At 42.6% G+C, this 12,919-nt stretch overlaps 1 protein-coding gene across 4 annotated transcripts; it reads right to left on the reverse strand.

Moving 5' to 3' along the window:
• Positions 1-1,875: 1,875 nt before the first annotated feature.
• Positions 1,876-12,706, reverse strand: PANX2 (pannexin 2). Of its 4 annotated transcripts, none has more exons than XM_054178866.1 (4): positions 12,261-12,706; positions 11,405-11,723; positions 2,477-2,541; positions 1,876-2,058 (listed from the first exon to the last, which is right to left on the reverse strand). In XM_054178866.1, exons 2-4 carry the CDS (start codon positions 11,628-11,630, stop codon positions 2,020-2,022), a joined length of 330 nt encoding a protein of 109 aa, XP_054034841.1. In that variant the 5' UTR covers positions 11,631-11,723; positions 12,261-12,706; the 3' UTR covers positions 1,876-2,019. The 4 variants fall into 4 exon arrangements, 2 of the variants coding, with proteins under 2 accessions (XP_054034841.1, XP_054034840.1); XM_054178865.1 differs by having other exon boundaries at positions 12,182-12,706; XR_008463113.1 differs by having other exon boundaries at positions 1,883-2,058; positions 2,483-2,615; positions 12,182-12,706.
• Between the last annotated feature and the right edge of the window lie 213 nt (positions 12,707-12,919).

A 12,919-nucleotide genomic window follows, 5' to 3' on the forward strand; every position in this document is an offset into this window, starting at 1 on the left:
AAATATGAATACTAGGAAGCATAGCTTTTCTTTCTTCAATACTATTAGCTCATCACAAGACCACTACACCAGAATTTTTCAACAGCTATACAGAAATACATTTTATCCTGCTCACTCTGCACCTAAGCAGCTTCTGGAAGTCCACAAAATTAGTCTCATGGGTAAGAAACATCTCAATTTTTTTGGACATGCAAAGATGGAATAATCAACATAGGATTAGTTGTGTAATAGAACTGATTGGGTATGTCACTTGAGAAATTAAAATTCCTTGACAGCTAAGTTTTTCCCCACACTCTGTTCTGTACCATCTTATCCCATCAGTTTAAGTACTGCTTGAATGGAGAAAAATGACTTGCTGTAAGTATTGTGGTACAAAGGGCATACATTAGGAAAACAAAGGACAGTACATGGTTGTGATAGCCAAGGTAGGGAGAGGGATAAAGGAAGAGGCCGTGCTCAAAAATATCTTGAAAAAAAATTAACCTAAATAGTATGGAAAGAAGGAGTGAAGGCAAAGTATGAAATACAGGAGCTACTGAGTCTGCTGCCCATTAGTAAGGCTTGTAGGCTTCCTACAGATAGAGACTCCCACTCCTCCTATACCAAATCCAGTGTCAGCCAGTTCCTTTTAGCGGTATCTGGTTTTCACAAATCTTCCTGGGAAAAAAATCAGTGAATTGCATCCAACACAAACATTCACTTGCCCCTTCAAAATAAAGATAACAATGATGATGTCTTAGTATTCAACACTGCAGAAAATTAGCCCAGCTCCTAAGTGTCTTCATGAGTTGGGCAGTTCCTTTGAAGCCAATGGGACTATTCACAGTGCATAAAATTTGGCATGTGCAACTCTCTGAAGAGGAGGTCACTTTCAGGCTTTTAAAATATTATGAGCAAAACTTATGGAAATAAATATGGACAACACATCTACAATGATTTTTGTTAGATATTAGAAAGCAAGAAAGGAAAATACTAGTAATAGTATATACCCCTAAAAGAAAGGCAAGTAACTTTTCACACCTACTGTATTCCCAATGACATAAAAAGCATTTGCCTAAAGCAAAATAATGATAATAATCATAATAATAATATCTGTATATCTCCTGGGACTTCCAGCTTTTAGAATTTACTCTGGAAAAAGAAATCACACCTCATCAATCTTCCAACTGAATTGCACAATTTCAGCATTCCGGTGCAATAATTCAGCAACGCAGAAGGAATAGCATAATTCTGCAATGGCAGACAGAAAAAAAAGGAACCCAGTTTTCAGAAAGTATCATTCAAAAATGAAACAAACAAACAAAACAACCAGAAAATTCTTGTGCTTGCTACATGAAGACAAAGGTAAGTATGTCCCTTGTGCAAAAAAATTCCTCAAAGATCTGGAAGAAAACATTCAGCATGACTGCTATGGCCCTACCATTGGGTAAAGGCAGCAGAAGCGGTGATGAGGTGCTGCCGAACAGGCTGGATCTTCCAGTTCCTGGACAAGTGCTTAAATCCTTGTGCTGGAGACCTAAGTATCAGGTAAGTATACCTGTAAGTATACTCACTGAATTAGATGTACTACAGACTCAACCTGGGCCTAGTGCTTCCTAGCACAACTGGCTTTCTGCCCTCTTGAAGAGAGCCTCTAAGTCATCCTCAAGCTGGTGCCCACCCCACCTATGCAGAAAAGCTGTCACGCCAGTCAAGTTCTCTGAAGTACTCCTTTTAACAGTCTTCACCTGACTCTAAGAAGAAACTCAGTGTTTAGGTGGGATCTCTAAATCTCCTTGCCCATCAAATGCCAGAACACAAGTTTCCAACAGCCAAGATGAGAAACTCCCTGAATTCAGCAGTAATTGCCAGTATTTGATATGCATAGTTCCCTCCTTACATTGTGTCACATATGTGTAAGCAATCAGACACACATGCCTCACTCATCTTGGATAGTAACAGGACTGCACAAGAAAGCAGGTAGGAAACTCTTTATTTTGAGAAACAGGAATAATTTATTTAGTTGTTTTTCAGTGATTTTTAAACTGAAAAGAAGAAATGTCCTGGATCCTCTTCTCCCTGGAAAAAAAGCACAAAAACAATTCATGTTACTAAGGTTGAAAATGTAGTCTAAGGAAGTATAACACTATCTAACCAGTACAGAGGGTTTCCACCTCAGCCACACAGTCCACAAGGAATATGGAACCCTCTAGGAATGCGATTATAACACATGCTGGCTAATGCCCAAATTAATTCACAGCCAAAGGAAAAAAAATACAACATTTAATTTAACTGTTTTATTTCAAATAGTCCACTTAAAGGCTATTTAAAGGCTAGAAAGTAGTACAGCATGAGGATGGATTCCTGAAATTACTTTTGTCCATCAACTGCAGTCATACAGACCTATTTAACTCTCTCAGTTTATTTATAATAGGAAAGCATTCATCGAACTAAGCCTTAACATAGCAAGCTAATTATCAAAACAAAAAGACAATACCTTTACCTTTCTTAAGGAATATTCTTTCCATATCTGAATATAGGTTCCATGCCCATGAAGTCTTCCTAAGGTACAAATTTCTCCATGATCAACAAGGTAAGGTATAGCCTTTTTTTCCCACTCTCTGAAACCACTTGTCCTGTTTAAGAAAAAAATCTTGAAAAGAAAGCCCCTAAAGAAATAAAACAGGAAACCACTGCTGCTAGTAAGTTTTACTGGCCCATACTCTACAAAGACTAATTATAATACATGAGATGCAGATAAGCATTTTCCAAGACTGATAGGTAATAGGTTCCCCACAGGCATAACTGCAATGTGAGGGCAGCAGCAGGTGTCCCCGTATTTACAAACTGGGTCATTTTCCTTGCACGACTGCTGCTTGAACTGCATATATTCTGGATCTGCAGAATCACTAAATTAGTAATGCACTTGCCTAGTGTGTATATAAATTTACAGAACTATATTCTCTGTATGTAATAAACACTGGCTCTTCTAACATTAGCTTGTAGGCTCAAGTTCACTTACCAGCAATGGGGCTTTAAAGACTTGTATTGCCTGCCCAGGTTATTCAGGGGACGAAAATACCTACTCCTACTTGGTTGATATGTTGAAGTCTGCTGGAGGAGGTTATTCAGAAATAGCAGCTGTTATAGGGAACGTGAGGAAACACCTAAAGGAAATCCCTTAGGCTGCCCATACAGAGGAATGTTTCTTCAATCATGAGCTACTATCCACCATATGATGGCCATGCAGTATGGTGGTAACACGATTGGAAAGAGAGCTTCTTTCGTAGTGACTGCACTGTTAAAACATCATTAGGAGCATTTCTCCTTGTGGTCAAGAGAACTCTGACAAAACAGAAAACACCTGGAAGGAATTGCAATGCTTGTACTTGTACACAGAGGTATGTTTATGTATTATAATGTTGTTTTGTATTCTGTTAAGATTCGAGGGAAGGTTAGGTCTGAATTCAAAAACATGTATTCATCGAAATATAATAAATTAATTCCAGCCATGCAGACAATCCCACATAAGAGATAAGAATAATACTAATTTCAAATGCAGCCTTTACATAAGGAGGTGAGTGGAATTTTCGTGATATAGACATCATCTGCATAGAAGTAGTAATGTGTGTGAAAGTAAGTGTTTTAATGTTTTTCAAAGATCAAAAAAACATTTTTGGGCAACTCAACAGTTCCCCTCTAGAGGTGGAACCCTGAAGCAACTACACAAGCACTCAGACACTATGATAGTGTGGCCAGAGCAGTAACTAAAGCAAACTGCAAGAAAATGTAAACACCAAAGTGAAATGAGTTATGAAAATCCAGTGGAACTGATGATGTTTAGACAAAGTTGGCTTCCTAATTCAAGGGTCAAGAGCAAAATACAAAACACAGGAAACACCAGGCAACAGCAATTTTTTTCTACTGCACTACTGTTATTTAATGATTACAAATAACACCCCCCCCCAAAACAAACAAACAAACACCACCACCAAAAAAACCCAAAAGAAGTCTTGTATTAAGCACCTTTTGGCATTAACACAGTGCACAGAAAATTTTGTATTAAAAAAACCCAAAGCCACCAATAGTTAGCTTATTAGGTAATGATGTTATTTTACTAACACTATTTTGGAGGCAGAGATGGCTGTTCTACTGCTTTTTGGAAAACTGGTTCCTCCAGGTATAGAGATATTGTGGTGGTTTTTGTTTGGTTTTGGGTTTTGGTTTTTGGTGGTTTTTTGTAAGTATCAGAACTATTCTGTTCCATCATGAGAGAGCTGGGAGAATCAGTCCCCAAAAGGCTCCCAGGGGCTCTGACAGTTCAGTGTGGAGGGCTCCTGCTCTCCTCAACAGGTCATGGATCCCATAGAAAATAAAGCCACTCAGTCTCAAAATGCTCAGATGATTACTTCAGCGTATAACTAACATGTTCCCAAAATAGTCACTGAGTTCCTAAGCTGCAAAAAATGTACCACGCATCTCAGCACCTGGGTGCATCGCTGCTCTGGTACTTAAAATGTGCATGACAGGCATGATGCCAGTGAAGAAAAGCAAACTGGTTCCCAAACCTTGCTATCATAACAAACCCCTGTATTTTCCAGTTCAAATGCAAGAATGTAATACACGCCTGGGGCAAAATCCCTGATGATGGAAACATCTGCACCAATTTCAGTGTTTTTCTTAGAATAAATCCTGTATCATGGAAAACAAAGGGAATCTCTGTAAGAATCATGCCAGTCTGCTGCAAAATTATCCAGCTTTGCAATCAAATGTGTATACCTAAGGAGGCACCCACTGCATTCATTTGTAATGCTCACAGAAACCAAGAACTTGGTTTCTTCCCAAAGAGTTTTACAGTTCTGAGAAACAGGACAAGCTTAGATTTATTCTGCAACATGAATGCTTATTTTCTATCCAGTTTAAGGAGGAAAAAACCCTCCAGCATAGCTTTGAAAAACAGTCTTGACCTCTTACTCATTCACAAAGCTTCTTGACTAAGATGAGTGAAGTAGTTCTTAAATGAAAATATTTTTGACCATCTGTTCCATTTTTTGAAGTTATCTAAAAGCATGTACTAAGCTAAATCTCATCCATGTTTTGGACCTCCTCACACATGTGATGCTTGGGAAGATGAAGGATCTAACAGCGAAAACAGGATAATTAAATTTAATATGAAATTGTGTGTCAATGAAGCTTTAGAAATGGAATTAATGACAAAAATATATCTGTATCTGCTAGGAACTGCAGTGGAATGATTACATGTGAGGCTCATGCATTTCCTCAAGATTACCTTTCTATTCAGCATTCAGCTGTGTAACTGCAAACCTTTAAATGACCCAAACTTGTAGAAAGCCAGCTCACGTATCTTGTGCATACTTTGTGTTTGTGTGTATTAATTACTCTTACCCTTTGGGAAAAATTTCATCAGCAGTGTAAACAGTCAGCAGATGAACTGCAGCCAGCCTGTGGTTGCTTGTACTATTTTGGTTCTTTTCAATAATACATGATTATAAAGCACTTAAGCACAACTGGTACAATCTTTAAATTCTTATCTAATACTAATACTACCTCAGAACCAATTTCTGCACTGGCGCCATTGGGTACAGAAAAAACCCTAGCCCTGTACTCTTAGCACTAACAATTATCACTTGGAAAAATGTCACCTTCATTTTCTTGCTTCATGCAGTTTTAAGTACAGTTGAGGAGAAAAAAATGGAAAAAGATGCTCAGAAGCCATCTAATAGATAAGTCATGTAAGTAAGCATATATAAATATGCTGCCCACAACTTGAAGCAGTAAATTAAATTAGAAGTTTCACCAGAAATTGAAAGTAAAACTCCATCTCATCATAGGGAACCTTTCAAAACATTATTTCAAAGATACTCTAGGATGAAATGCATATAAAGACATTGAACTCACACACACAGACTGTACTACACTGTGAAATAAGCATTGCTTGTGCCAGATGATTACAAATCAGAAAACATAAAAACTTGAACTGACCCTTCAGTCATTTAACTTACTGTCTCTTTCCATTACTTCCTCATGAGAATTTTCTAGCAAAAGGGTGGTAGAGGGCTGAGCTACGCAACTGCTAAGAGACATAGAAATAACAGTACTCATGAGCAACTTTCTGGTTATTTTGTAGGCACTGTTTATAAATCCAGCAAGAAAACCAATGCCAAAGCTTTGCTTTTGAATAAAATATAAAAATCATCTGGATGACTGTTTTATCTTGTTTTAGTAAAGTATTGTTATTTAACATCTTCTGTGGGAAAAGCAAACATGACTGCAATACACAAATAATTCACTGTGAATAGAAAGCAAGAGGCACTGTGCAAGAGGGATATGACTTAGCAATCCCTGAGGTTGACCACATCAGTCCTAAAGCTTTTGAAAGTTTGGAAACCAAAATATTTCAGTATCATGAAGATAACACTTGACAGAAACAGCAAGATATTCCCTTTTGGGGCCCCCACTCTCTGATTGCTCAACACAAAGAAACTCCCAAAGTTACCATTACTTCTGAACACACTACAACATTGAACTGTAATATTTCAATAACTTAGTAGAAAACATTAAACAACAAACTAAGCAACACATCATTACAGCCCAGTATCTCCTTGTCTACTGGACTGTAGAGCAGTGTCTTGGAAGTTCAGCAAATGATACGAGATGTTTCACTACAACAGGCTGCCACTCGCTGCCAGCTGCATTGTTACCATTCAAGGAGGACAGAATACAGCATTTGCTGGTGGAGACCAGTATTAAATACTCATCAGCATCATGCTTATGGTTGTGGTCTATGTGTACTAGCTCCATGATAAAACAGGGAGGGCTGAGGAAAGGATGAAAACCACATGACACACCAAACAGAATCACTTTGAAGTGGTAACAAACATTGCAGTCTAACAATACTCAGTGTTCTGTGCATTTTAGAAAGGCAGTGAAAATGTAATGGTGGTATATTAAAGAACAAATCCCTTTTTGTCTAGATTCCAAACAAAACCAGAGTGTACCTAAGTCCCCTTGGGACTATGAACTGCTCACATTATTATTCTCAACAAGAACACTTATATAGGAAAGATTTCCTTTAGCCTATGCTGCCTTCTTTAGGCACCTTCACCAAGACTGAGTCCTGTGATTCTAGAAAACCAATTACTGTTCCATCCACTGAGTAAGAGAAACATATCTCCAAATGTTTCCTTATTATCTTAAAGGTACACTTACAGTGGCCTCTAAATACAGAACTTCCTAGTTTTATATGAAGAGTGGGTACTCCTGTAGGCTTTCCTTTTGTGGGGTAGCTGACTATTGCTCCTAAAAAGCTTTATGATGATCTTACACCCAGTATAAATACAGCACATGGATTTATTTTTCTTAACTTTTTAGGAGTGTCCTTTCTGGAATCACACTGGTTTGCTTCAAGAACACTAAAGGAGAATTGGAAGGTGTGGAAACTGTGATGTTAAAGATTAGCTAAAGTAACTATCTTTTTTTTTATGAAAGAAAATTTAGGAAATGCAAAGAAAGGCTGCATGCCTTTCTTCAGAGAGGGGCCAGTGCAAGAATTGTATCTTACTTCAGCCATCAGAGTGAAGTTCTGTCTCCACTGAAATCAACAGTCAAGATCTGGTAAAAGAAAGATCTGCTACAGTAGTCAAGATCTGGTAAAAGAAAGATCTGCTACAGTAGTCAAGATCTGGTAAAAGAAAGATCTGCTACAGTAAGTCCAGAGGAGGGCCATGAAAGGATGAGAGAGATGGGACTGATCAGCCTGGCAAAGAGAAAGCTCTGGGGAGACCTTGTTATGGCTTTTCAACATATAAAGGGGGCCTGTAGGAAAGGCAGAGACTTTTTACCAGGACCTGCAGGGACAGGACAAAAGACAATGGTTTTAAACCTTTCAGTTTAAAAGGGCACATTTAGATCAAAAGTAAGGAAGAAGTCCTTTACAAGAAGGGTGGCGAGACACTGGAATATGTTGCCTAGAAAGGTTGTGCATGCCCCTTCACTGGAAGTGTTCAAGGCCAGGCTGGACAGGGCTTTGAGTGACCTGAACTAATCAAAGTTATCCCTTCGTATGACAGGGGTGTTACAACTGGCTGATCTTCAAAAGTCCCTTTCCTCCCACACCATTCTACCATTCTAAGATACAAGTATTAGAAGCTCAATACCTAATTTAAATTTAATTTAAAGCCTTTAGTAACACATTAAGTTCAACTGGATTGTGATTGCTTCAGAAAATCAGCAGAGTAGTCTTTTATGCTTCTAAGACAAAAATCTGCAATTTAATTTCTCAAAAGCAATGTAAATAGCAGAACACTCCAATACGAGGACAAACAAATCACTTACATGAAATTGCAAATGCATTTACCTAAAGAACAACTTTGCCCATGACACTAGCACAATATTATTAATTTATTAACTTGGTTTCCACCCACAGGCGAACTACAGTATACAATCTGCTATACAATGGACACAATGCTTTTTAAGATTGTTAATCTTTTAACTAAACAACACAGTCTTTCTTTGTCCTCTGTTGTGGGGCTGAACTCTGCTTTCATACATGCTTCACCACAGCCTCCAGCCCCAGGGAATTCTGTGATGCCCAGGTGCCTTCTGCAGACTCCCAGAGCAGGATGCCCATGCTGCTCAGCCATGAAGCAGTTCTCCCTACACTTGTTGCACAGACTGTACAGTTGCTCTTGACTATGCTTTAAGCTATGCTTGATTAAACACAAACTCGAAGGTGTATCAGAGAAGTACAAAGGCTTTTATCCCCTCAATGCACTAATCATACAGCTTCTTCCAATCCAGAGCAACATTTTTGTGAGAAATCACTGCTTTTTGACCTTTTTGACTTTTATATCTCAAGTGCACACACCACTGTTTCAAAAGTGTTACCAACACTGATTAAGTAAGATGGTATAGACCCCAGAAAAGGGGGTTGTTGTCAGTTGAGTGACATAATGGTAGCTTTCCATGGCTTGCACTGGATGCCATTAACAGATATAATGAAAAGCATTGGGTTTTATTTCCTATTCTGAAGCAGTAACTGATGCACACAAGGGGCCAAAGCAACGTTTGGGAAGGTACCATGATATTCACAGCTGAAGGAGCAGCAGGAACCTTATTTAATTTTATCATCACCTATTAATTAAATTGCACACAGGGAGCAGTATCCAAATCAACCAAACAAAGACAAGAGTTTTTGTGTTTTGTTTTTTTAAATATCAATAGCAGTGCAAGAGTGAAACACAACACAAACTGTAGGATCAGGAATAAGAATGTATCCAGATGAACTGCTGGTATACCCATTCTCAGTGTCTCTGGATAAGCTTGACTTAGGTACACATTGGTTTTGGTAACAGTAATACCTGATTTCCCTCAGACTGAAGTTAATAGAGGAGTTTTGAACTGAATCCACTAATCCTGAGCTCTTCAACACAACTTAAAAAGGGAATCTATTTAGCTCCATCATACCCTTAGAGCATTTGTACTATATTTCCTTTTATGTTTTTTTCCTCCAGACTGTCTGAAAAAAACACACATCACACGACAGATGCTTGATTTCTCCTGTTTTTTCACAGACATAGGGATGTTTTCTGTGTTGCCTTGTATGTTGTGTCCCCGCATGACAGAACAGGGTACTGCCTTCTATCTTACTAGATCAAACGAGCATACACAAATGATACTGCTTTTGGTAATTCTGAAAAATGAACCTGGAACACAACCATCATCATGGAGAATAGCTTCCCGTGGCATAAAATAAACTTAAATGGAGAAGTTCAGTACACTCCGCTCTGTTCCACATTCTTACGTGGACCACAGTTTACACTTACAAAGGGAAATCCATTGGTCTCATCCAAGTCTCTCAGAATTGAGGCTTCCTCTGTAATATGCAGTCTTGGGAGGATTTGTTCACGTAGAACAAGTTACTGCTGTCTGCACAAGCAGTTATCAAAGGGCTTTTGCTAGGAAACTTATAAAACACAAAGGAACACACATGAAGGGGCATGACCTTTCCTGCACTAAAGCTTATGTTTAGACAATGGCGAGGCTCAAACCCATGCATCTCAAACAGCATGAAGAAATGCAGGCATGCAGTCTCGTGAGCATACATGTAGGTGTGCACTCTTGTGAGTTTCTATAGGATTGCCTTTTTGTTAGTTCACTTCTCTATACACCAGAGGAAGGGATCCCCAAAATTTTGTATTCTAGAGGACCACCAAAGGTGACCTTGAATCCTGCTTTTAAGCCATTGAAAGAGCTTTCAATGGTTTAGCAAGCTCAGCATGCCCTGAAAGTATGGTCTCTGAGATTTCTTCAGATGACTATCCAAAAAATTAGGCTCTCAACATTAACTGTGCCTGAAGATCTTGAAGTGTATAACGGTACTCTTAAAAACAGAGTATATCGACAAGGTTTCAACAATTAAGAAAAATCTCAAGGTGCCATTTGCAAGCAGTTGTTATTCTAGGCAATTTATCTCACAACAAAAACGAGTATTAAGGATACGTAAGTGTTGGAAGTCAATCGCAAAGCAGTGTGCAAAAGGAAGAGTCTGATTCTTGTATGTTTAGACTGATTGAATACAGCCAATTTCCACTAACCTCACAAGCAGGACCCCCTGGTCAGCGCTGTGTATTAAAGCACTAGTAATTTCAATGGGGCTGCAGGGGACCTTAAAAGCAGCCATGCACTGGCAGCTGCTATCATCAAGCCCATACTTCAGAAAGTGAAACAATATTTACATATGCACTAATGGCCCAAAATGTGTCCTAAATTTACTGGATTGGTAATTTTCAAGGCTCATCAAAACTTGACCTTCCTAGGTTGGAAGGATTCAGCATGGGTGGCGATAGGCAATCAGACCAGGCCTTCAAAACTGTTAATGGCTGCATGCAAGATGTAGCTTTCAATGGGAACAGACAACAGTGATTTCCACTATCACAATATGGTGAAGCACAGTGTGCTTGTGTCTCCATATATTGTATCAGTTTCCCTGAGAGCATCTGCCTCTTCCTAGCAGGCCAGTTAAACACTCATGTTGTGTACACCTACACCAGCATCAGAACAAATGCTTTAAGTCACCAGGGTCTAGCTCAGCACCTGCCCAGGATCCACCTCAAGCATAAAACTGCAGCCCGTGTTGCCCACACTAGCTCTCGGCAGCTGCAGGGCTGTGGACACTTCTCCATGCCAGCGACTCAGGGCCCCTCGATGAGCAGCGGCGGCTGGGGTCCCCTCCCGCGTCACGGGACCAGCAGCTGGTGCCCTCAGCACTGGCAGCCGTCAGGGAGCGGCTACTGCCGCGACGCTCCCGCCCTTGCCCGCTGAGGCGCGAAGTGGCAACTGCCCCCGCAGCCCGCCGGCCCCGCCCGCCTCACCCCGCCCGCTGCGGGCACCCCACGACCCTTACCGGCGAAGTTCTTGGTGAAGACGAGGGTGACGAGGAGGATAGGGATGAGGACGGTGCCGATGGTGACCACCCGGTCGAAGGGCAGCTCCAGCTTCAGCTGGAGCAGCAGAGCCGCCAGCGCGCCCGCCTTGTCATCCTGCTGCCCCGGCAGGATGAGCTCCTTCAGCTTCTCGCCCGCCAGCAGCGCGGTGGCCATATCGGGGTGGTTATCGATGATGTGTTGCATAAGCGGCGGCGGCGGGCGGCCTCACGCCGCCGGGCCTCCCCGGGGGCGGGCGGCGCGCTGCAGCGGGCTGGCTGCGGGCAGCGCCCGCCCGGCCTGCGGGGACAACACCGACAGTGGTAACGACGGGGCCGTGGCCGGGCACCTCTGCCGCAGCGACTCCATGTTTGGGCTGGCAAGACACTGCCCCTGCGGAGCCTGCCGCTACCCCCGGCCTCCCACCGGGCCCACCGGACAGCTCCCTTGCCCACCCCTGTAGCCCTGGGGACAGCGATGCAAACGAGCCGGAGTAACGCTGCAGCCGGGCAGCCGCAACCCCAGGAGCAGTGCAGCGGGAGCTGTGCAGTACAAGGCAGCCTCCCCCTCCCCTCAGCAGCGCAGAGAACTGTCACGAGAGGCGGGCAACGACGAGAGCTGCCCGGTGACAGCTATGCAATTAAACGCTGCCCCCGCTTCACGATTAATGCTGTACAATAGCGGTGAAGCAGCCATGCAACAAGACAGGTTGTAGCTGCCGCTCTTAAAGTGCTGCAGACAAACAAGAGGGCATTTACCTGGCAACTTCGGTTCCCAGGGAATGGAGAACAAACCCGGTGACTTGTAAATAACAGCGGAAGCCGCAAATAAACTTACACTGGACCGAGGCCGGCAGAGGATTCTTGCACTTCCAGAAGTAATACAATCGCTCCAGATTCGGAGCCGGAGGCGAATGATGTGTTGATGCTTCTTATTACAGCGGGTGGCTGGCGCTTAGTACCCAAATGCCCGCCTGCACCAAGCAGCAGTAACGTACAGAGCAATTCAAGAAGGGGCTTGCAGCAGTCGTGGGGAGGTGGCGAGAGCAGCACCGGAATGAATTGCGGGAACGCAGAGGTCCTTTAAAATTTTAGAGCGAACAGCTGGAGCCTGCTGAGCTGGGAGCTGCCGCCGCAGCAGGGCGACCAGGAGCGGCACGGGCCGCGAACAGCCGGTATGAGCACGACACATGCGAGACTACGGCGTGCAACACGTTGCGGCGACGGCCCCAACCCCGGCCTTGGGCGGCAGCGGCAGCCGCGTCCCTGCAGGAGCCACCGCGCGACGCCACCGCGCATGCGTCCCGCGGCTCCGGGGGCGCGCAGGGCTGGGCCGGCATGCGGGTAGTTGTCGCGCTCTGAGGGGCACCGAGGCGGGAGAGGGTGGGGCGGAGGAAGAGGAAAGGAGGCTTGGGAGGGGTCCTGGGGGTAATGAGGCGGATGATCCTGGCAGTAGGAAGCCCGGGCTCCCCTCTCCTGCCCCCAAGCAACTCCGCA

The sequence above is a fragment of the Dryobates pubescens genome, chromosome Z (genome assembly GCF_014839835.1).
Source record: "Dryobates pubescens isolate bDryPub1 chromosome Z, bDryPub1.pri, whole genome shotgun sequence".
NCBI lineage: Eukaryota > Metazoa > Chordata > Aves > Piciformes > Picidae > Dryobates > Dryobates pubescens.

Excerpts from the sequence above, each read along its gene's own strand:
- PANX2 (XM_054178866.1), bottom strand. The coding sequence starts at position 11,630 with ATGCAACACATCATCGATAACCACCCCGATATGGCCACCGCGCTGCTG. Across the intron at positions 2,542-11,404 it reads CTTCACCAAGAACTTCGCCG|GAAGACTTCATGGGCATGGA; the intron begins GTAAGGGTCGTG and ends TTTGTACCTTAG. Across the intron at positions 2,059-2,476 it reads ATTCCTTAAGAAAGGTAAAG|GGAGAAGAGGATCCAGGACA; the intron begins GTATTGTCTTTT and ends CTTTTTTTCCAG.